This window comes from Melospiza melodia, chromosome 1, assembly GCF_035770615.1.
Source record: "Melospiza melodia melodia isolate bMelMel2 chromosome 1, bMelMel2.pri, whole genome shotgun sequence".
NCBI classification, from domain to species: Eukaryota; Metazoa; Chordata; class Aves; order Passeriformes; family Passerellidae; genus Melospiza; species Melospiza melodia.
In genome coordinates this window covers 50,740,940-50,763,594 of record NC_086194.1, presented here as the reverse complement: position 1 = coordinate 50,763,594, position 22,655 = coordinate 50,740,940, and the positions used below count along the sequence as shown (strand labels likewise).

Below are 22,655 nucleotides of genomic sequence, written 5' to 3'. Positions count from 1 at the left end.
GATGGCATGGTTGCATAGAATTTTAGGAAAGACAACACAGAATTTGTCTTTCTGTGCTCCTTTGTGGTGTGCAGACCAGCTTTTAAGACATAGCTGAACATAGTTAAGCTTTCTTCTTGAGTTCCAAAGAGAAGAAGCAAGGACAAAAGGATGCCATCGCTTTTCTGAAATCACATTTATTACAAAGGGAAGAAATTATAATCCAAAGGGATGTGACTTTTTTTAATAAGATTTTCACCTGCCCTTTATGGATAAAACAGTGCAATAGGGCAAATAAAAGGCATTGCTGAACTAGAGTATCAAAAGAGGGATTTGGAGTATATTGTCCTGTCTTTATGGAATGGATAAAGTGGATGGGATTACATACACTCTCCAGGTCATTTGGAGACACATTGTTCAAGAACTTTTACTTTCCTAGTTCAGGCAAAGTTTCTGACTTAGTGGTGTAAGCTTTAGTTTTGTTACATTTTTTGTTTTAAGAACATAATTTTTGTTTTTACCGTGTGCTGCAATACTTTAGAAATCTTTCTTACAAAACAAGGTTGAGCAGAAAGTTATTCACTTGACAGATATCCTGTCAGAAAGTGTGAAGTCCTATGCCTTTCTAGAGTACTGAAGTTAATGGCACAAAAATGAGCAAAAATAAAAAATTCCAGCATCAAGATACAGACTGAGACAACCTTAACTCTTCCTTTATTGAGCAGGCAATAGCTGTCAGTTTTTACAGGAGCATGTTCCAGATACAGCTGCAAATAATGAGGGGATTTGTTGGAACTTGCCAGAGGTTGCAGTCACTCTGTCCTGAGGTCTGGGACCTCAGCTCTGCTGCACTGATGCTGACCCTACTGTCCTTTCCTACTTGTGCAGTGTGTATATTCAGACACACTTAGTGTGCTGCCTTTTGCTTTTGAATTCTGAAGTTTGTGGCAGTAGCAGGATGAAAGATATGCTGGGGAAGGGAGGAAGTTGGAATGCTAACTGTTCTGTGGTACAAAAATAGCTGTAAGTGATTTTAAACAGCATTGCAGATCTCATGAAAAATATAGCAGATGTGATTCTGTGGAGCTGGAAAGTGTTTAAGTGCAGATAGCACTTGTTCAGTACCATTTTACTTAAAGATAATATTGTTTTACAAAGCAAACTGTATTATGGTCACAGTAAAATATGTTTTTCTTTTCTCAATGGATGCTTTTGTGGGGAATAGAACAGCATTTCTCAAAGAGGTTGGACACATGACTATGTTAGTGGGGATTGTAACACTATTTGGTGATTTTTAATGAGTTTGAGTTATGCTAAACTAAAAGGAAAAAGATAATTCTGTGTTACTGAAGGGTTTTTTCAGTGAATTGATTTTGCTTTGGTCAGGTAATTCAACACTTTCCTGAGCTCTTGACCTGAAACAAGGCAAAGCTTTGCAGCCTTGACTGGATTTCAGATTGCAGTTTTAGGTTCCTTTGAAGTTGAAACTCAAAGAAAAATTCGAGGGATGAACTCCTTGAAGTGAAACAGAGAAAAAGGTTTGCATGAAAACCTTATGAATCAAAATGACTTTGTTTCACACAGGTCTGGCCATAAAATATCATATGATAGTGAAAACAACAGTTAGTCTAGAGCTATGGAGAAATATGTATTCTGGGAATGAGACATAGTGGGGACTATAGACCAGAAATAAATAGCTAGAGAAAGAAAAGTTCCAAATAAATAAATCTGAAATAAAAACTTTAGTTCTCTAATTGTGTAAATCAATTACACTTGTTTTCTATTTTAATATTATGAAATAATTTCCTTTTTGAAATATGACACTGTTACAGGAAGGTTCCTCACCTCTCAGAGAAACACCAGAATCTCCAAGCTCTGTGTCCATTATCTTGTTATTTCTCAGCAGCTTAAGCTGCCATTCAGAGGAAATGATAATTTGTTTCATCCATCTACAGCTGGATCCCTTGAGCCCAATGGCAAATTAACCAAAAGTACTGGAAAGTTGTACTTTTCATTGCATATTAAATACCCTAGGAATCTACAAGATTTCTTTCAGCTAAGGGATATTCATGCCCCCCAAAATGCTGTGGCCTGGCAAATATCAGGCTAGAGCATTGATTTTTACCATTAGGCAAGACTGAAAGATAAATGACTGCATTTATTCAAAAACAATGATTTACAGTGATGCAACATTTACAAAATTATTTAAAAATTATTTGAATTATAATTAACTGCAAGTATCATCCTTGCTAACTTTATTGTATTATCTATATTTTAAGCCCTGACTAATTAACTTTTGCAACCTACCAAAGGCTGGACCACTCATGCAGAGTTCTTAGAGCAATACTTTTCTAGAGTTTATTAGTAAATGGTTCCTGAAACCAGGAATCAGGAGCTCATTTTCCTGATTACTTCTCATCTCCACCACTTTGCACCTGTTTATTCATCTGGTTTTATGTTCTGATATTCTTCCTGCTGTTTACAGCTTCTTTAAAACAGAATGGTATCATTTTAAAAATTGTCTATTGAGATAACTAATGATCATTCAAGCTTCTTTTTCTGAGATTTTTTTATAATATAGGTCAAAACAAGTTTTCTCTAGAATGTGCATTTCAGATAAACACGAGCAAGGACTTACATTACCATCGTGGTAAAGTCTGTATCTACCTTCCAGTTCTTGCATAAAATTAATTTGATTTAGGAAAAAGCCAGGGGCACTTTATTTGATTATATTTGCCTTCTCCTAATGATTTTCATTAATAAAAATGTCCAATATGCACTTAAAAGATTAATCTTAATGCTCATAGAATCATAGAATTGTTTGGGTTGGAAGAGACTATAAAGATCCTCTAGTTCCAGCCCCTGTAGCAAGGACAAGGCCACTTCTCACTAGAACAAGTATCTCAGAGCCCCTTCCAGGCTGGTCCTGACCACCTCCAGGGATGGGACATCCACAGCTTCTCTGGGAAAGCTGTTCCAGTACCTCACGACCCTCACAGTAAAGAATTTCTTCCTAATATCCAGTCTAAACCTGCCCTCTTTCAGTTTAAAACCATTCTCTCTTTTCTTAATACTACGTGCTCTTGTAAGAAGTCCCTCTCCAGCTCCCTTGTAGGCTCCTGTGAGGACTGGAAGTTGCTATAAAACCTCTTTTGCTATAAGAGTGTTCTCTTATGAAAGACATGTTCTTGCTGATCAAATTTTTTTTTTCTTTAATTTCACCTTCAAACACAGTCCTTGCTCTTGCAGCTGTACAGATTCCCTTAGAAATGAACCCAGACAGGAAAAGGTTTTCTTAAAAACCTTCAGTTAGTCCATAGGAGGGACTGGCATCCAGATCACATCTGCTGACTGTTAGTTCTGTGAGACAGTAGGAGCAACACAAACTTACCTGCTCCTGCCCCTAGAAGAGGCACTTATTGTATCAGAATTTACAGAGAATGCAACTCTGCTGAGAAAGAACATATGGGATTTTTTACCATTTTTAGATTGGTGGTTTGCTGTAAATTTTTCCCAAAAGAATATTGGAAACAATGTAGTGATTCTTAGTTTCCATATAAGGGAACTTGACCTCTGAATTCTCTATCTTCTCCCAGCTTGGTGGGAATAAACACTATCCTATATTTTGAAACCTGATTCAAAGTTAATGATGAATAAAACTTCTCTTGAAATGATAAATACATTAAATGTCACTGGAATTATATTTTTCCAAGCAAGAGTGTCTACCTCCCTAAAACAAAATATTGCTTTAATAATGAGTTTAATGTTTTCTAAAAACACACTTTGAGTAAGAATGAGTAAGAAACATTGTATAAGCTGTGATAATTCTCATTGCTAGCTATTGCCAAAAGTAATAGTCATCAACACAAATTTAATCTTCATAGCCTCTGATCTTCAGCAAGACTTCCATCAGATAGTTTGTAATATCTGGTTTTCCTGTATTTCTGTAAACAGGAAAGCAAACAGAACACTGGGCTTTATACATTCAGAGTCTAGATAGGAAAGAAGGTCATGGCAGGGGTGTTCTCCTGTCAGCAATTTGGGAAATAGTGAAAAAATAAATACATAATTTGGCAAAACAATGCTCTGAAATTTACTACAGGGGAAAGAAAAACAATGAACTCCATAATTTTACTAGTCAACTCAAACAAGAAGAGCACGGGTTTCCATTTCACTGAAGGCAGAGGAATTATGAGAATAACATTGTTATCTTTGTGATAGCAAGCTGATTTACTAGAGAAAGCAGATACTTTGCAATTTCATAAACATAGTAAAGCATTATTTTATCAGGAAAAATTAAATAAATACCTCCATGATCAGCAACTGTGATACATAAGATATTCCTGTGAAAGGATGTTCTAATCCAAAGACAGGAAGAATGTTGCTTTTTAATACACTTGAAGTAGAAGATACAACCTAATCAGAAATGCCCTGTATTTTGAGAAGGCTTGGCATAAAACCATCTCCTATTCAGTTGTCCTGTGGGCATTTATGTGCAGGGCTGTTATGAACTGTCACATTGACATTTCAGAATCTTTGTCAGTGAAGCTTGATGTTTAAGTCACTTAGTTTAGCAGCATTTTGCATAAACAAATCATGGATTCCAGAATTGGCCCTTCTGCAGAAAGTGGAACAGTGATATATGCTACAGATTTGTGGACATGCAAGTATCTGATTTTAGTGAGATTTAGCACAAGTCCAGCAGCCATATGACTGAACAGATCACACAAGCCCAAATGATTTCCCAGTAGCAAATGAAGAATTTCCATTAGTAAACCTGTAGAAAGCATAGAGCAGAACAAAAACATACAAAACATACAATCACATGAAACAGCAACAGAACGTTCTGGGTTGAGTTTCTGCAGTGGAAAGCTGACATTTAAGGCATGCAGTGGGACTCCACAATGCTGATTAGACTTGTTCATGGCAGATAGGTTGCTTGAATTATGTGAAAGGAAGAAGGAAAAATAATGCTGGGAAGCCAAACTGCTTACTTTTAGAAACATGAAAGAGGAGCTTTCAGTAGGGCAAAATCTGAGTTGCTCCCATTGCCCCCCCTCATGTCTTGGGCATAATTTGCCTCATTTGGACTGAGGAAGGACAGCACCTCTGGGATGCACTAATGGGAATGTAGAGCTGTGTAGGGAGGTGAACTGTGAATTTACTCTGAGGAAAGTGAGGTTGGAGAAATTATAAGAATTTTTTTGACAGCGCTGCTTGGTTTCAGGAGACTGGGGCTTGAGGAAGTATCTCTGGAATTAATGAGAAAAGGATTATCAGCTCTTCTAGCACTGATATGTACTAGAAGCTGTAAGAATAAAATGCTGTTCCTCACCCTATCACTTCATCCTCTTGTGAGCTGTTGTTTGGGTGTCCCTGATGAAGCCTATGTTTTTTTTAATGGCTCCTTTGAGTCCCTGATTTGAGACTTACTTGAGACCAGAGTCTAAGTGGTATGCAGGAGGTGAATAATTCCACAGTCAAACTCAGCAGTATGGATGCGTGAGTAATGATGGTCTTGGAGAATTGGGGATAAAAAATAAGCTAAAATTTCTGAAATCTCTAGAAAGAGTCTTTTGTTTTCTTCTGCTCTCATCCTGAGAAAGCACTTTCAACTACTGGCTGTTCTCTGCCAGTTATGTTGCTGCCATTTATTTTCTCCTCTTCTTGCACACTCTGTATCTGATGTAATCAAATGTTCAAATTTCATACATGCTCCGCTAAACCTTATTTCTCAGATGTTTGCTTCCTTTGAGAATAGAGATTCTCAAAGCCTGTTTATAAGGACTTTTGTTTACAGTGGTTTATTAAAAGGATCATATAATCAATATGCTACCTTTCGAAGGAGACTAATCTTTTTTTCCGTAATGCTTTTCAAAGAAATTGTCATCATAATTTATAATCATCCCTGTGAATTCATATTTTTATTATGTGTTTTCAAAGAATTTAACATAATGCATGTCTTTTCAAATGTAGAAGACTCTATTAAATTACCTCTTTTTATTAAAATCTAGTTTTAAAGCAAGACTGAAATTGTTGGTTTAGTCTTCTTTGGTAATTTTTCACATGTAACATATAAGCCCAAAATTATTGCATCGTTTCACCTATTCCTGCAAAACTGAAAAACACAAGCTTTTTACTCCAGTAATTTTTTGTTTGTTTGTTTGTTTGTTTGTTTCAAGACATTGCAGTTTTCTTGTTTTGAGCCCCAATATTTGTTGAAAACTCAGATTGTTCTTAGTCTCAGTGTTATAAACTATAGTTTTTCTGCTACTAATTTATTGTCAGCTGAGCTGAGAGTTGCTCTGTACCAGGTGTTTATGAAACGCAGAATGTGTAATAAATTGGTAGCAACTTGCATTTTTATTGCAAGTAAATGAATGTGGTCTGTGTTCAGGCCAGAAAGGGATGCAGTTCCAATATGTGCAATAACACCAAGAGTATTTGGTGAAGTTAAAGTGGAGAAAATTAATATTAGGATGCAAAGCAGAATATGAATAATCAACCAGCAGTACTTATGCTGAAATTAAAAAATCAGCTGCAAATAGCTCTACTGGGTGAGGTTTGAGAGAGAATATAAGGGCTGAAATTGGACTTCAAGTTTCAGCTGTTGGTATAGCTGAGTGTTTATATACGGCTCTGCATTAAAGTCAAGTGTTACGAGTTTTGAAACTTAATTTTTACCAGGGGAAGTCAAATGGAAGAACAGTATGAAGTCAGGGTCTAACTCAGAGCATTTTCTTAATTCATTTGTAGCTAACTCTTGTAAAACTACCTAAATAACATTCCTGAATTGCAGCCTGCTTTTGGGAAAACTTGGGTATTAGCTGAGTTTTTTGCAGGCTACTGTAACCGTTCTCTATTGTTGTTCACAATGCCCAACCAAATATTGTTTCCAAGGGACAGTTAAAAGAGAACATGTAATTAACAATAGATAACTTTAAAGCAGCTCATTTATACCATAAAATCAAAGCCAGAATTAATTCATAGCCAGAAAAGAACTCTGCAAATAAAGACTTCAAAATTAATTAGCTTTTTCTTAAACTTTTCCATTAAGACAATCTAACATATTGCGTACTTCACTGTTAATGCGTTTTTGCAATTAAAGTTTTTTAAGGTGCTGATATTAAAATCCCCTTGACAGCTATTAGACAGAAAAAAACATGTTTTGAAGTCACTCTAATCCTATTTTTTCAGATGTGAGAGAATGAAATTAATGCAAATATCAACTGTTAAATATGTACCATAGTCAAAGCAATGAGAATTTCTTCACATATGCATGCAGACATATTTTTATCTGAAATTGTTCTTTTAAAAGTTTTTTAACAATTCAAAATAGAGGAACATAATGGGAACAATTAGGCTTGCTATTAAAAGACATTATGCACCAATGGATGAGCAGTGGATATGCATTATCCACAGTTTGTATCATTTTTATGTACATCACCTAGTGCAGAAAAACTTGATAAATTCTATCTTTACAATGAATTTCCCAGTGTGTTGCGGACTGTATGATCAATCTCGTAGGACTGTGGATTGAAGAAAAAGAATTGACTAAAAGGAGTGAAACTCCGAGATACTTCTTGTGCATCCTACACCATATTTTATCTTAATAACAATGTATATAAGAGTAATAATATAAGAGTAGTATAACAATATTTATAAGAGTAATTGCTTCTGCAGTAAATAAACATAAATAATTATTATTGTCAATTCTCTTATGATACTTCTATATGAATGATATGTGTTCCAGATGGTGGGGGTTCTGATTGAGTTTGGTTCTTGTTTATGAACACTACCTTTCTTGATCATTATAATATTTCTTTCACTATTCTGCAGCATAAATTTATTGCACCTGTAAATGTCTTCCTTAGGAATCAAATGTCTACATTAACACTTTTCATTCAAGGGTAAGAACTGTAATGCTTCTTTGTAATTTTAGTCTGGAGGGGTTTTGAGTTTTATTCTCCTTCCCAGTGTGCTGTAATTTAAATGGGAGATAAAGTTTTAGCACCAAAATCTGTTAGTATAAGTAGATGCTGGGTATCAATCTTGGTCCATTAACTATCACTTTAAAATTCCACCTTAGGTAGGACAGCCAATAGTTCTCTTGGCTGGACAAGTCTCTTAGCAGAAGTAATGATAGGTTACTGGAATTCTGTAGAGGGATAGAATGTAAGAAACTATAGTGCACAAGGTAATCTCACCCCTGGGGAGTTGCAGCTGCACTAATTATCAAAGATTAGAAACAGGCCTGCCTGCCCTTAACAGGCCACAGCTGTGTCTAGGAAGGATGAGTGCTGTAAAAGAGTGGGTTAGCGGGGTGGGAAGGGGGCTGGAGTTTGTTGGTTGTGCTGTGAAGAAGAAGGAATCAGTGTTGAGAGGAGATGCCCATGAGAAATCACCAAGAAGGTGCAAGAGCTGTGTGATAACATGGTAAGAGAATTCTTGAAATATTTTTCTGAAGCCAGAGGAATAATCTATGTTTACATAACTTTACAAAAACATGAAAGTCACCATTGTTTCATAAGTGTACATGTGGCCTGCTAATATTAGCAAAACTACTGAAATGTGTGGACTGTAGTTTCTCATTTTCTCAGTAGAAGCCTTTACTACTTACACGTGTTTAGCTGTATATCTACCAGTATTCATTTTATTTTACTGGAAACATAGTCTTTTTTTAACTTTCATCTTGCAAATTTTTAAGCTCATGTATCCCTATATAGCTTTTACACCAGCTCATTCTTCCTGTCCCTATTCCCTAACGGCCTAACCACTTGTGTATGAAACTTTAAATTTACTTGTGTTTGTGGTTGCTGTATTTTGTGTGATATACTTTCAGTATACTTTGAGGTTTGCAAGGAGCTAATAGATGTTCTAAAGCAGAGAGGAAAACACGATGTGTTGTTTGCAACTACTTTTTTTTTTCTTTTCATTTTTTACTTCTACTTCAGAGCACTATAAATATCGCTGCATTTCTCTGATTCATGCTCAGGCTAGCTGAGCTATGTCTTTCTGAAATTCTTAACTACTCCTCTCCTTTTCAAGCCCTCTTCTGTCTCCCCCCTTTTAAGGTTTCTCAATTTCTTTGTGCTTTCCTATCAACCTCAAGAGTTTGTTTTCCCCTTTCATAATTCTTTCTCTAATCATTGCTCTGATTATTTCCCTCCTCAGTCTGTCTTCACAGCCATGTACTCACACACGTGTGCACACAGGAGTGCCATGCCCAGGAAAGATTTGGAAAGGAATTTAACAAGAAAGCAGAATAGACTGTGCCAATCAGATGCAGGCAAGCGTACTTACCACACCACTATTTAGACTTACCCCTCTTTTTATTCTGGATGTTTTTCCCTCTCCAAAATGTGTAGCCCTCTGCTTTTTCCTGCCTTTAGTTCCATCCCTATAGAGCCTATAAGTCTTGTGCAATTCTGAGCTATGTTTTCCATGCATCCCATGATCCATGGCAGAAACTCCCTTGGTCTGAAAGGTTTTGGGGGGAGCTGCTATCAGTGGCTCATGGTGATCGGCTCCAAGCTCATGCACTGCAGCTGGGGCTGTGCTGTGACAGCCTCAGACAGGATTTTTGTTACTTGTGTGCATCCTTGATTTGAGTCAGATGGGCTTGAATGGTTTGATGGCTCCTGTGGTGGGCCTGCGAGCAGCCTGGCAGGGTATTATTCTGGCTTCTGCCCTGCCGTTGTTCTCTGAGCTCCTCTGTAGGTGTGCAGATGGGCATTCTTTCTCAGAACCTGACACTTTCTCTATATTCTCATCCCCTCAGTAAATAGTCTAAATTAATACTCTAGTGCTGCGATTGAAACAGATACTGACAAATTAGAGTGTTTGCCAACCAGGGCAGCCCCCAAGGTACCCATCTAACATCTTACTAATCTCACAGCTCATCCATTATGTGAAAAAGATGTAAAAGCGATTTCTAGGAAGTTGCCAGGACACAGTCATTCCCATTTGAAAGAATGAAAAAAAGGGGATGTGGAGCAGATGTTTCTTCTGATATTTTTACATCAGTTAAAGAGGTTGAATTCTGTTGGCAGTGCAAGTTGCTTAGTGATTAATGGAAATGACAAACATGATGCATTCCCTCTAAATTGGTGTCATGTTGATAGAAGACATTTTGATTGAGATAATGTAAATGCTGATGTGAGGATTTGTTTTCACAATGTTATAGTCCCTTTCTGTTCATTGGAATTGGTGCTCAGCTCCTCTGGGAAACCCACTATTTGGTTAGGTGTCTGTCAGTCTGTGTGCATAGCAGTGGTTTCGTAAGCAAGCTACTGTTCTGTGATTTAGTGTTTGGGGTTTTTTCAAACATAAGCTTTTAAATTGAGATTTTTAAGAATTTTTATTTAACTAGTTGTTGGTTTGTTTTGGATTTTTGCCCAATAACTTGTAGTTTCCCTCAAGTATAACTTGTATTCAGATACAACCGAGAAAGGTACCATAATTTCCTTCACAGGATTGTTGGTTATGAGAAGGTTGGATACAAAAACATTTAGGGATCTGGGATGGGGAAAAGGAAGAAAAGGGGCAGGAAGTTATGACAATTGCAACTGTTGAGACTGATAAAAATAAAACTGGATTGCAGTCCTAGAAATAAATATGTGGGCAATGGATTTTGGAGACAGTAAAAACAAAAACTGACACTATACTGTTTCAAAGCTGGGTAATGAGAATATCTGCATGTTCATCTGAGCATTATTCAACATTGATTAGGATGTTCAGATCTGAAGAAAGATCAAATGCTCTGATATCCATGGCAGGAAAGAACCAGTATATACTTAGTGAAGGAGAATACTTTGGTTTATTCAGTGTCCCTGCTATTTGTAGCCACTTACAGATAGCTAGTGTTATAGTAAGGTTCCAGATAATCTGTATCTTTGACCTGTCTTTACTGGAGTTATCACTCCTGCTTTGACCTGGTATAATATGCTGAGGTTTTCACTCATCTGTGTTTTCTGTAGGCAGGAACCAAGGATTTGTTTTACACTGATGGGAAATTGTGAAGACAAGGTTTGGCCCTTGTCTCTTCTTTCCATTACCCTGCCAATACAAAGTAAATGAGAACTGGAGTAGAACTCATACTTTTTCTTTAAGAGTAAGGATTTTTCAAAATTTCTTTCTATACCAACCTTGAAGCTTTTTGCATGGAAGAGAGGGATAGGAGGAAGAAGGGAACAAGATGGTATTGGCAGTGTTCCTGTTACCACCCAGCTGGAGAGGACTCCATCGAGCTCCAGGCAGCTCTGAAGCTTTCTGTGGCTGGGCCCAGTGTAAGTTCAACACAAGTATGCTGAATATCTGAGTATGGTGAATATCTGAGTTTCTCTGACATCATTCCCTCTCAAATGCAGGGCTCCGGAATGAAGTACAGCTACACAAATGTGCAACACTGTCCAGATTTAAAATGAAACTGTGCCATTTCTATCCTGAACAGGGTTTTGTTCAGTCCCAAAACCCATGCTTAGTTTTTATTTTTGGGTTGTGGTTTTTGGTTTTTTTTTTTTTTTTGATTGGCTGGGTTTTTTGTGTTTGTGTATCCTTGGATGACTTCATTCACAAAAGTACCTTGTTAAAAATTGGTGTCTAATTATACTTTCTTGTAATGTCTTTAGGCTGACACAGTTACAAAGATGCTAATCGTCTAATCTATGGCTTGTAATTTAAAATCACTGCTAAATTTGTTTAAAAATCCATTTTGGTTCAGCCATTTGTATTTAAATTAATGTCTCCCTTCCTCCCCTCTCCCAGCCCAAAGCAAAGAACAAAGATGAGAGAGAAACAGAAGCACTTCTTGTTTTGCCATTAATGTGTTGGCTTTTCCTGTATTTGTAGCAAATTCCTGGGTTGAACTACTGTGTAGTACCTCAAATTGCAGTTTTCACCCCTATAGCAGTAATTTTCCCTATTATCCCAGTGGCAAATAATCTTGTGCTCTTTCTCACTCTGATGGCAAAGCCTCTATTTTGTTCTCTTTTTTACCATAATGGTAATTGTTGTGTTTATCACTGACATAACTGAGCCTAGAGTGAACTTGACAAAAAATCTGCAAATTTCCACATATTTTAGTTTTTACTGCTTTTAATTTCATTTCTGTTTCTACGAGGCATATTTGGATGTTGTGCTAATGGTGAGAACACTTTATATGTTCATTAGGTCACAGTTGAAGGCAGAGGGAGCATGTGAGGAAGATACAGAAGCTTGTAGAAAGCTGAAGCTTAGATCAATGACAATGTGAAGAGCGTTTATGCTCAGTCACGAAGGAACTTTGCTTTTGGACAGTTTTAATGGCATGAGAGCCAGTGCAGCCATGGACAGAAATGAACAGTAATCCAAATAAAAAGCACTGAAATTGCCTCTCTTGGTTTATCTTCCCTATTAAATAAAAAAATTCAAAACAAAAAAAAAACCCTATGCCATCTATTTATATAATATTTTTTATTTCTATAGTTTATTTTTAGGATTCATGTGTATATAACACTATATGTACACTATTCTGTAAATATGCAAAATATAATAATGTTTTTCCTTTGGGAAGCTATTTTAGGGATTTTGAGTTGCAAAGCTACTCAGCATTGGGAAGGATTATGCTTGGGGGGATTAACCAATTGTAGAAGCAATGGTTGAGGAAAACTGCTGACTAGTTTCATTTTTTTAATTCAGTTTTGTAGAAGTGATTGTTATTGATGGCTGATTTGCCTTGTAGTTCATTACTTAAGATTCTATGAATAAAGAAAGCAACATTTAGGTTTGAATTAATAGAAGTATATATTATGGAACATGCAAATTATTCTGGTTGTGCTGGCCATTTTCCATTTTTATATGCTAAGCTTCATGAAAAAAATGGGGAATCCAGAGAAGAGAGAAAATCATATAGAATGCAACCAGTGATCGATGTGAACAAACTTGGCCATTTTAATGTACAGAAAATATTTATGTCTGCAAATAGACAAAAGATGGTTGCAAGGAGGAGTGCAGTAACTTATCCTTGAAATTCATTGTGAAAAAAAAGATAAATTATAAGTTTAAGTTGCAGCAGAACAGCCCCACTGTGTAGAGAGTCGAACAAATGCTGAAGGGATGGTGCAGGTCTAGGCTGCCTTGGTGTGTCGTGGAATTTGCATCATTTTAAACCAGACTCTGTCAGGAATGATACATGCATGCAATTGAGGGTTTTTTTGGTTTTTTTTTTTTTTTTTGGGAGATGGATTTGATTATCTTTGAGGTTTGCCACAGCCATGTGATTCCGTTGTTATACTAATTATGACCACAAAATTATTCTGGTTTTTATCTCAGAACTTATTTCTTCAAATATAGTTTCAGTAATTGAACTACATTTTCCAGGAATAATCTTGTAGAATGATGGAGTATTTATTTAATGGGATGTTGAGGGTAATGGAATTCAAGTCTTGGGCTTTAGGTTAACTTTGTATGTGAGCTGTCATGAGTAAAATAGTTGTGTGGTATGGAAAAGACTCTTGCTAATGTCATGTGATGATAGTGAAAGGATGAAGCTTTGAGCTCTTAGAACTCATGTTCTTGCCCTTGGAAGCAGTGAGAGTCCAAGGGCCCCTAAAATTATGGTAACCCAGAAAAAACAAATCCCAATTTCACTGAGAAAGTATTTAAAGACGCCAGGAGTTGTTTTTTCTTTACTTCTGGGACTGCAGTATCTCAGTTCAACTTCTGGCTGAGGAGGCAACCTAGCCGCCATGGATGAAAAATAGTGATTGATCTGAGTTTTACTGCAACTGAAAAATCAGTGGCTAAAGCATGGGCCTTGTCATACATGTGTGATTTGGTGGACTTGTTCGTGATACTTTCTAGTTTTCTTCAATTTTCTTATATACAGTGAAAGTTGCCAATTGCCCAAAGGCACTTACTTGTGAAAATTGCCTTTTTTTTTTTTTTTTTGCTGGTTGCTGTGGATCTATAGCAACATTTCTTTAAGAACAGAGTGAATTACTTTTCTTGCAGATGCAACATGAGCACAAAAATTTTAAGTATTACACTCAGGGCTTTAGAGGTTTTAGTTTACTCTAATTTTCAGTTATGCATGAAGTCAGGAAAGGCGGGTCTTCTGTTTTCCACCATCTTTGATAATGAGGTGATATTACAATGGCAAGGGCATGCCAGCTTTGGTCACTTTCTTAGTCCTTGTTTTTTACCTGGAAAGTCATTTGATTGTAATTTAATTAACTGTAACTGCATCTAGAGTAGTTGTATTTCATCAGAAAGGAATTCCTGGAGTTCCCTTAAGCATCACAGTAGATCATTTCAAATATCAAAATTCATCTTTTTATGTCCAGTTTATGTATACACCATATTTAGGGTGTGCATAAAGCTGCAGCTCATTGAGAAGTTGTTTCCTTCCTGCACATGAACTTCGCTGCAGTTGCTGGCGCATCCAGGTGTGGTTTCCAAGTGCTCCCAGACTGGGCACAGAAATTCGGTATTGCAGCCAGCTGGGTGTGCTGGCCTGTTCCTACTGCTCTGGCCTGTCCAGGTGAGCACAATGCGAGCAGCCACAGCTGCTTCCTGCACGGTGGGGGCCAGCAGCCTTGAAGGTCTTACAGCTTTGTCCTGCTAGAGCCATATATTTTGCTGAAAGTGCTGCTTCTTGTGCTTTTCCTCATCGAGGTAACCTAATTTTACAGTGGCATTCTAGCTTCAAGTACCTGGTATTTAGTATGTGGCTTGGGGTGATCCACTTTCTGGTCATGCAGAACTTGCTCTCTCTAAGAGTCCATCATAAATTTAATGTGAGGAACTACTGTTGGGTTTGCAAGAAAAATTTTTATTCTAGTTAGGATTTTGTCTTTGTATCACTGCCACCTTTTATTTGGAGGACAGTGTTATTTTACCAAGTATTTTCAAGATACTTTTTAACCAAGAAAGACTTTTTTGAAGGGGTCTTTGGCAGTATGCAGAAAGCAAACCAGGTGTTTCATTACTTTTTTTTTTTTAACATTAATATTATTGTGTAATATGTAAAAATGACAAGAAAAGAATCCTAAAACAGAGGTCTTGGTTACCTTAGAACCTTCTCTGTGCATGATCAGATTGTTTTAGGTCTTTTAGCTCTTTTTCAGATGAGTGTGCATACACTAAGAATGATAAGTAGAAATGTATTCAAATAACTCAAATAATTTTAGATACGTATGCAATTCTAGATCAGAAATGTGATGTTTTCTTCCTTAGCTTTCATTTCCTCCTTCTGTCGCTGTTTGACTAATGAGGTTTTTTTGGGTTTTTTGATTGTCCTTGGGTTTGATGGTCCTTTTGATTTGTAATTAATTTTTTACTTCAGCTGAAGGGGTTGTGAGCTTCTGTAATCTGGCAGCCTAAAAATGTGGAGAGGGCAAAGCCAGGAATGGTCAACCAAAGTTTCAACCAAATTTTCTTTTCCAATAGCAAATGAACAAAGGCACCCCTACTGTTTGAGAACCTGGTAAACACTACATCAGAAAACATTTCATCTCAAAGTCATATTTGAAAAGGTGACTTCTCACAGTGTGAGATGTAAAAGTAAATACTTGTTCACACTTATTTTTGTCTGACTTTAACAGTACGTATGCTTATTTTAAGTTGGCTATAACTGGAGAACTAATTTTAAAATGTATTTTACTTTTCCTGTTCTTAGATGTTAGAAATGTTGAGTTCCAAACTACAGAATTTTTATATCCAGACTTGAAAAAACTGCCAGACATAAGGCCTGGTTCCTACCATTGCAGACATTCTCCTACAGAATAGCAAGAATGTTGAAGTAGTGTTGCATCATGTTGGCTTTGTGTGGAGCTTTTTAAAAACTTTTCAATATACTTGAGGTAGCACAGCAACCCAGCAGCTGTGTGTCAGAATACAGAAGGATATTTTTCTTTCATATGCATCTTGTTTTGACTATGATGAAATATCTAGTTCTTCTAACTTGCCTTAAAAGAATTGTAAGACACAATTTCTCCACTACATAGAATTGCAATGTGTAAAGGGTGAGTATAGGTTTAATGTAGATAAGCACAGAGAAAATTCTGCTGACAGAGCAGGAACTTACAATGTACATGTATTGATGTATAAACATTTATTTTTTAACATTTTCCATTTTCCAGTTATCTTCTGAATATATGTTGTAATAAAGCAACAAATCTTAATTTATTCTTTTAAAATAAACTTTGGTTATGACATTTCAGTGAGTGTGCAGCTATTTTTTGAGTAAGCTTGGAGTTTTTTGCCCTTCATTTGATGGTTGTGCTTTTAGAGCTCAAGAGTTGAAACCAGTTTGAGTTACAGAAACCCAAGCACCTCAAAGTCTATTTAGCTTTTAGTATTTTTCCAAGAATTTGAATGTGCTGGAGAGACACAGCTAGACTTTGTGGATCTGATGCATTGCCTATTTTTGTCACTTTTGCTATCATTTAATTCCGTCCATTTTACTGTATCTACACCTTTGCTACATTCCTGTAAAGCTGAGATTTACTCCTATATTAGCAGATGTTTAAAGGAGTGTATTCCCTGCAGCAGCCATGTTCACTGACAGAAACAAAACATATTGCAACACATTCATTCAGCCACATAGTGCAGACTGTCATGCCAGGTAATCTATTTATAATGAGCTTTGCACTTATAAAAGGAGGCTGTTTGTCAGCCCTAAAATTAAAGCTGCCTTTTCCCAGAGTGATGGAAAAACTGTAGTTCACCAAGGTGCTAATGAAATTTTATGGGAGCATCATATAGGGCCACAGAGTTTCTAAATCCTTTTTGTCATTCAGCTGTTCTCCTTTTTGGAGATAGCCAGCAGCTGTGCCACCTGTGCAGAACGACTATCCCTTGATTTTTACACCAGTCAGAAAGTAAAACAGGAGTGAGAACATCTGCTTCCCTCAATCACTTAAGAGCCACGGAAATCCAAGAGGTGTCGATTCTTTCCAACTTCTGACTAACATTCTTGAGCTGGAAAAAACTATTCTGTAAACTCTTCTTTGAACTATTTTTTTTCCTCCAATGTTTAAAATAGAGGGTTCTGAAAACTCGGAAATGATTGTTGACTTCCCCATCCATCACCACATTCTCTTTGGTGTCTAGAACCCATAAAGAAAGGCAGCAATGAAAATGCTCTTAAAGTCTGTGGAGCTACAAGGTTTGTTGTTAGTATTTGTTTCACTCTAGGCTGTTCTCCCTTAGCCTAGTTACCTAATCAAGCTTTTCTAAGAGAATATATTTTTCCCCTCAAGCCACGCTCATTCAAATCCACTGTTGTGAATGTTAGCTTAGTTAATGGTGGACTTCAAAATGCATTCATAGTTGCATTTATTAGCTAATTTAAATGGCTGGGTTTTCTGCCTAGACCAAGAAGCTTAGAGAAACTTAATGCTTCACACAGAAAGATACAGTGATTATTGAATTTTTTTTAATGTTTATGATTTTAAAACTTTTTATCTTCATGTTGGAACAGAGAAAACTCTTTCAAATTTTATCATGAAATGGATTTTGTGGTCTCAGTTTGATCTGTATTATTCAGGAGATTAAACTTTAAAAAGGCTATTGCATTTTCTGGTGCTCTTCTTTTTCTAGTTGTGATTCTTTTTGTGCATACTTTTTTCCTCATTCTAAGAGCTTCTATCACTGTTCTGACCAGGTTTTCACCTCTTGCAGCTTGTAGGCAATTTTTGATGCAATGCGAAAGCATGTAAAGAGTGAAGAAGCTGTTTGTAGGGAGGGGGTTTTTTCCCCTATTCTCCTCAGAAAGAATAGAAGTGACCTTTGAGAAACCCTAACAAACTGACAGCTGGATTTATTATGCTAGCAGTAGCTTTTCCAGACATCAGGGTGCTTGTGAGTTTTTACATTCAGCTTGGAAGATTTTGAGGTTTACTACTATTCTGAAGTCCCTTAAGACTACATGTGTTGTGTATTTGGACCAGGTACCAAGAAAGCAAATATACATTTTTGGCATTTCACTTCTACTGGCTTGAAAAGCAAAAATCTGTTACCCTTGTGTCCTTAGTTCTCCCACATTTGTTTGTTTATTTTTCTTTCCTATCTTCCAGATGGAATCAGCACTACAAAGCCCTTCCCTCTCTCCCTCCTCTCTATGTGGATATCTATAACCATTTCTGCTAATTTGCTAGTGAACACTGTAAACTTTATATCCAAATCTTGCATTTTGCTTCCTTGTCTTTTCTTAGCTCAGTTAGGTCTTTTGCTTTTTTATATTCACCTTTACCAGTTTTCTCATTTAAGCTGTTTTGATTCTGCCATGGTCTCTTCCTTTCATTCTGTGTTCCTTTTCTCTGTTTTAGCATGCTTGGATGACTTCTAAAACAGCAGTCCTTAAATGTTCATCCTTTCATCTACTCTAGGTTTTCTTTGAGTTTCCTAATTTCTATTTTCACCTGTTCTGTCTTACTGATCTTTCTGTGTAACATTTACAAAAGCAAGTGGTGGCTGATAAAATGTGCTGTCTTCCTTTCTTTGTCATCATCCACTTCAACATCTTGGCATCATGTCTTACTTCCCTCTGCTTCAGAGTTGCCTTCTGCCCAATGCTTGCTGCTATCGTTCTTTTCTTTATTCTTTCTTTTCAAGTGGCTGCCCTTTGCCATCCAAAGTCAACAATATCTCTTTCTGTCATCAATTGTTTTCATACACTGGAACATAACTGCTCTTTCCTATTGCACCTTTAATTACTGGTTATTTTGTCAGTATGTGAAATTCACCTGTCCCTTCACTTTGTTCCTATGTGCCTGTGAAGTGATTTTTGTTACTGCTCACTGCACTGGTGCCTACCTTTACATTTTTATTGATTCCCATTTTTAAGATCTCTATGCATCTATATAAATGGCCTCAAGTTGTGCCGGAGGGGTTCAGAGTCACAGAATGGGTTGCAAAGCATTGGAACATACTGCCAGGGAAGTGGTGAAGTCATCATCCCTGGAACTCTGCAACAAAACCTGTAGACTCAGCACTTTGAAGACATGGTTTAGTAGTGAACATGGTGGTGGTGATAGGTTGATGGTTGGGCATGATGATCTTAAAGGGCTTTTCCAACCTTAATTTTAGGTTCTATACACATGCATAATACCTCCCAGAAGACTATCCCGCACTCATAACACTTTTCACAAGTTGAATTTGTTAAAAATGTCCCATTCTTTTACCTTCATTTGAAGAGCAATCTTAATTTTTATTAGTTAGTGTTCAACATAATGTTGAAGTTTAACAAAGCTGACTTATTAAAAAGCATCCTTTTCTGTGCTATAAAACTCATACCTACATACCACTTTCTATTTCTCCTGTTCTAGAAGAATAGAAAGAAGGGTGTAGTGGCTAAACCCCTGATTTTCTATAAAAAACATTTGACTTCTAAAGAACCCTCTAATGTTGTTTTCTGAGTTGTAGCAGTATCTCTTTAAAAAAATTGGCCTGTGTTCTCAAAGGCAGCAAACATGGATAAAAATGTCATATGGCCTTACATAAAGGTCTGGTTACTACAGAGACAAAGCTTCCCTGATTTTCAGAAAGAGTTTAGAAAATGAAAACACAAACTTCATTAAGATCACAAACAATATTTTTTATCTTCTTGACGTGACGTGGAGTGCATCCATTAAACTTTGCCTGTTGATATCACAACAATTATACATTGATGGAGTTAGTATTTTATGACATTTTTTAGATAGTGTGTAGAAAGTGAGGGAAACACTTCTGAACAAAATAGGTTATGAATTCTGCATGAAGTGCCTGAAAACAGACACAGAGTCTCCTAGATAATGGAAGAATATGTTGACCTTTGTTTGTGGAGAAAGGGGAAATGGCTTGTAATGTCTTACAATTTAATTAAAGTGTCATCTACTTGTATAAAATTTACTTTGTCCTCTAACGAGCACATAAAACTTTCCAGATAAGTCCTTCTTTTGTAGCATCACAAGGAAATTGTAGATAGATAACAGCCTTTAGCCTTGTGTTCGTGCCACATCAACATTTGATTTTTTTTTTAACTCCACTTTCCTTCCCATATCTTGATATTTGGTTAGAGGCATTTAGATGTGCATGTGTGATCAGTCACTCATCATCATCAGAGCCCAGCAAAACAGCTCGTCCTTATGGACATTTGAAATAAAGCCAGTCCTAGCAAAGAGATTGCTTGCAAGAATTGCCAACAAATTAGATGAATTTTTAGAGTGGATATGAAGTCTAGTTAAACAAACATTTCATTTCTTTTAGCAGCTGATTGATTGATTCCAAACAAAAAAGCTGTGCCATCTGGTCCTGAAAAACAAAGCAGCATTACGCATTCATTTTTGAAGAATTGTATAGGAAAATATCGATGTAATTCAACTTTTTATGCATATATACACACACACAACAATTTCTATAAATTATCATGTTTTTATAACTTTGCATAATAGTATTTCTTCATATTTAATGCACATAACTTTGTAAAAACTGTACGTTTGTAAGAAAATACGGGAATTGCTAGAAAAAAGTTCTATCTACAATGCTTTTTATTATGTCTGAGCTATTCATCATACATTTTGACAAACATTTTATTACTTGAAATAGAAAGCAGTATTCAAGGAAAAACTGAAACAAACCTGTCTGCTATATCAAGTCAACTTATTCCAGCAAATACTGTGACATTTCAGACCTTGCTGGGCCAGAGAATTAGTTCTGTATGTATGTAATAGAGTAACTTCAGAGCTGTGTAGAGACAGATATTGCAGGTAGGGAGAAATTTCACGATTTTGAAACTCAGTGCTATTCTGAGTTGTAATAAAACATGAGCAATTAAAAAATTTGCAAGGAGAAAACTCATAAGCTCTTTTAGTATCTCTTGGAAAAAAAACTTAAGGGTAAAAGTATGTTCTATCAATAAAAGTAATAGAATCTTAAATAAGAATATAAACAAAGTTATTAACTATATTGTTTAAAATGGTTTAAATATTCTCTTGAACAAGTATTATTTTTCTTCTCTCTCTCCAAGTTGTTAGAATTGTCTTCTTATTCTTACTTTTCTTCACATTACAAAAGCAGAAATTATGTCCTGCAAGCTTTTAATCACTTCTATAATTTTGGAACGATGCTTTGTTTTCTGTGAACCTCAATGATATTGCTTTAATGTCAGAGGTACAATTCTTTGTATATAAACAGGATCCATTAATTGTCCTAAGATTTTTTTTTTTCACCTAAGTTAAAACTATTCCTATTGCTCTGTTTTCTTTCTTTTCAGCTATTTATGAACTCTCTTGTGAAGCATACAAACACTTGGGCAAAACTTCAAATTACTACTGGATAGATCCAGATGGCAGTGGGGCACTGGGACCTTTGAAAGTTTACTGCAACATGACAGGTAACTGAATTGTATTTACTAATTAAGCTGGTTGAAGGGGGGATTTGGTTTTTTGGGTCTTTTTAAATGTAGTTAGCAGAAAGAGGCTGTTCATATTTCATATTTCTTGTTTAAAGAAAAATAATAAGAGCTTTTCATCAGGGATCATCAAATCTGCTGTCACTAGTCAGGATAGACTGAGCAAGGCAGTAGTTACTCCATTTATTAAGGTTTTTGAATTACACCTATTAGTCTTAATAGGTCTTTGTATCCTCAGTGTTGCATCATTAAAAAAAATTAAGATACATACAGAAAAAATTGATAGATATGGCCACTTACCAATCTGTTGTATATCAGCCTAGTGGAGTTCAGTTTTATCTGTTGTTCAAGGGATGTTGCAGAAGGCAGCTTACCACCACAGGCAGGGAATACAAATTAATTACTGAAGAAGCAAAATGTTTAAGTTTTCTTAATTGTCTGTTTTGACTTTTAAACTGTTTTTCTAATGCCAGTTAAACTCTGAAGATAATATTTATATAACTGCATTAATTTATTTTGATTTTGTTGTGTTTATTGTCTTATGCTTTTAAGACTAGTTTTGAATTCTCACCCAAAGTATCTCATCTTAGTCATCTGTGTTGCCATGATGAGGCAGGAAAATATGATCATGAAAAACAGGACAATTTTTTGCACTGAGAATATATTATTTCTTTGTTCTGTTAATGCATAGCAGTTGTCTCAGGACTTTTTCTGATATGAAATATTGGATGGCTGATAAAGCAAACATGTGGTCTGACTTTCCCCAAATGTCTACCTTAAAAGTTATGTTTGCATTGGAAATCTGGTGTATGCCTGAGTCCTCAGACTCCATCATCAGCAACATGAAGGTCAAGGCACTGTCATAGATTGAAACACTGTCTCTGACTTTTTAGAGATCACAGGTGCTAAAGCTCCCACAACTCTTCTGGAGGCAGAAACCTGGAAATATCTGGGGCTGTGGGATGGGGTGTCTCCAACTGGAATGGGAGAGATGGGGAGGGATGCATGGCACAGGCAGCAAACTCCAAATTATGGGTAGACAACCTGTTGGAGAACAGAAACCACTGCTCCACATTGCTATTAATGTCTGCTTTTGTATAATAAATACATGCCTAGAAAGGAGCCTGATCTAAGATCTGGAAGTGCTGTCACCAATCCCATTTGGACTGGAGAGACAGGCCAACCCATCTGTCCTGAGACACAGGTGTAAAGGCACTCTTTCAGATCCTCAGCCATGTAGAGCTTTTTAAATCATAACTCAAGCACCTTGAACAGCATTAGTAACTAGTCAGGCAGGGCACTG

The 22,655-nt window shown here is 36.4% G+C and overlaps 1 protein-coding gene across 1 annotated transcript in view; it reads left to right on the top strand.

The window, feature by feature from the left end:
* The window catches only part of CNTNAP2 (contactin associated protein 2), a 1,021,890-nt gene that overhangs the window by 668,297 nt on the left and 330,938 nt on the right, over window positions 1-22,655 (top strand). Inside the window, exon 12 of the mRNA XM_063157997.1 lies at window positions 21,215-21,334. Coding sequence (XP_063014067.1) covers window positions 21,215-21,334 — 120 coding nt within the window. The remainder of the gene's footprint in view (window positions 1-21,214; window positions 21,335-22,655) is intronic.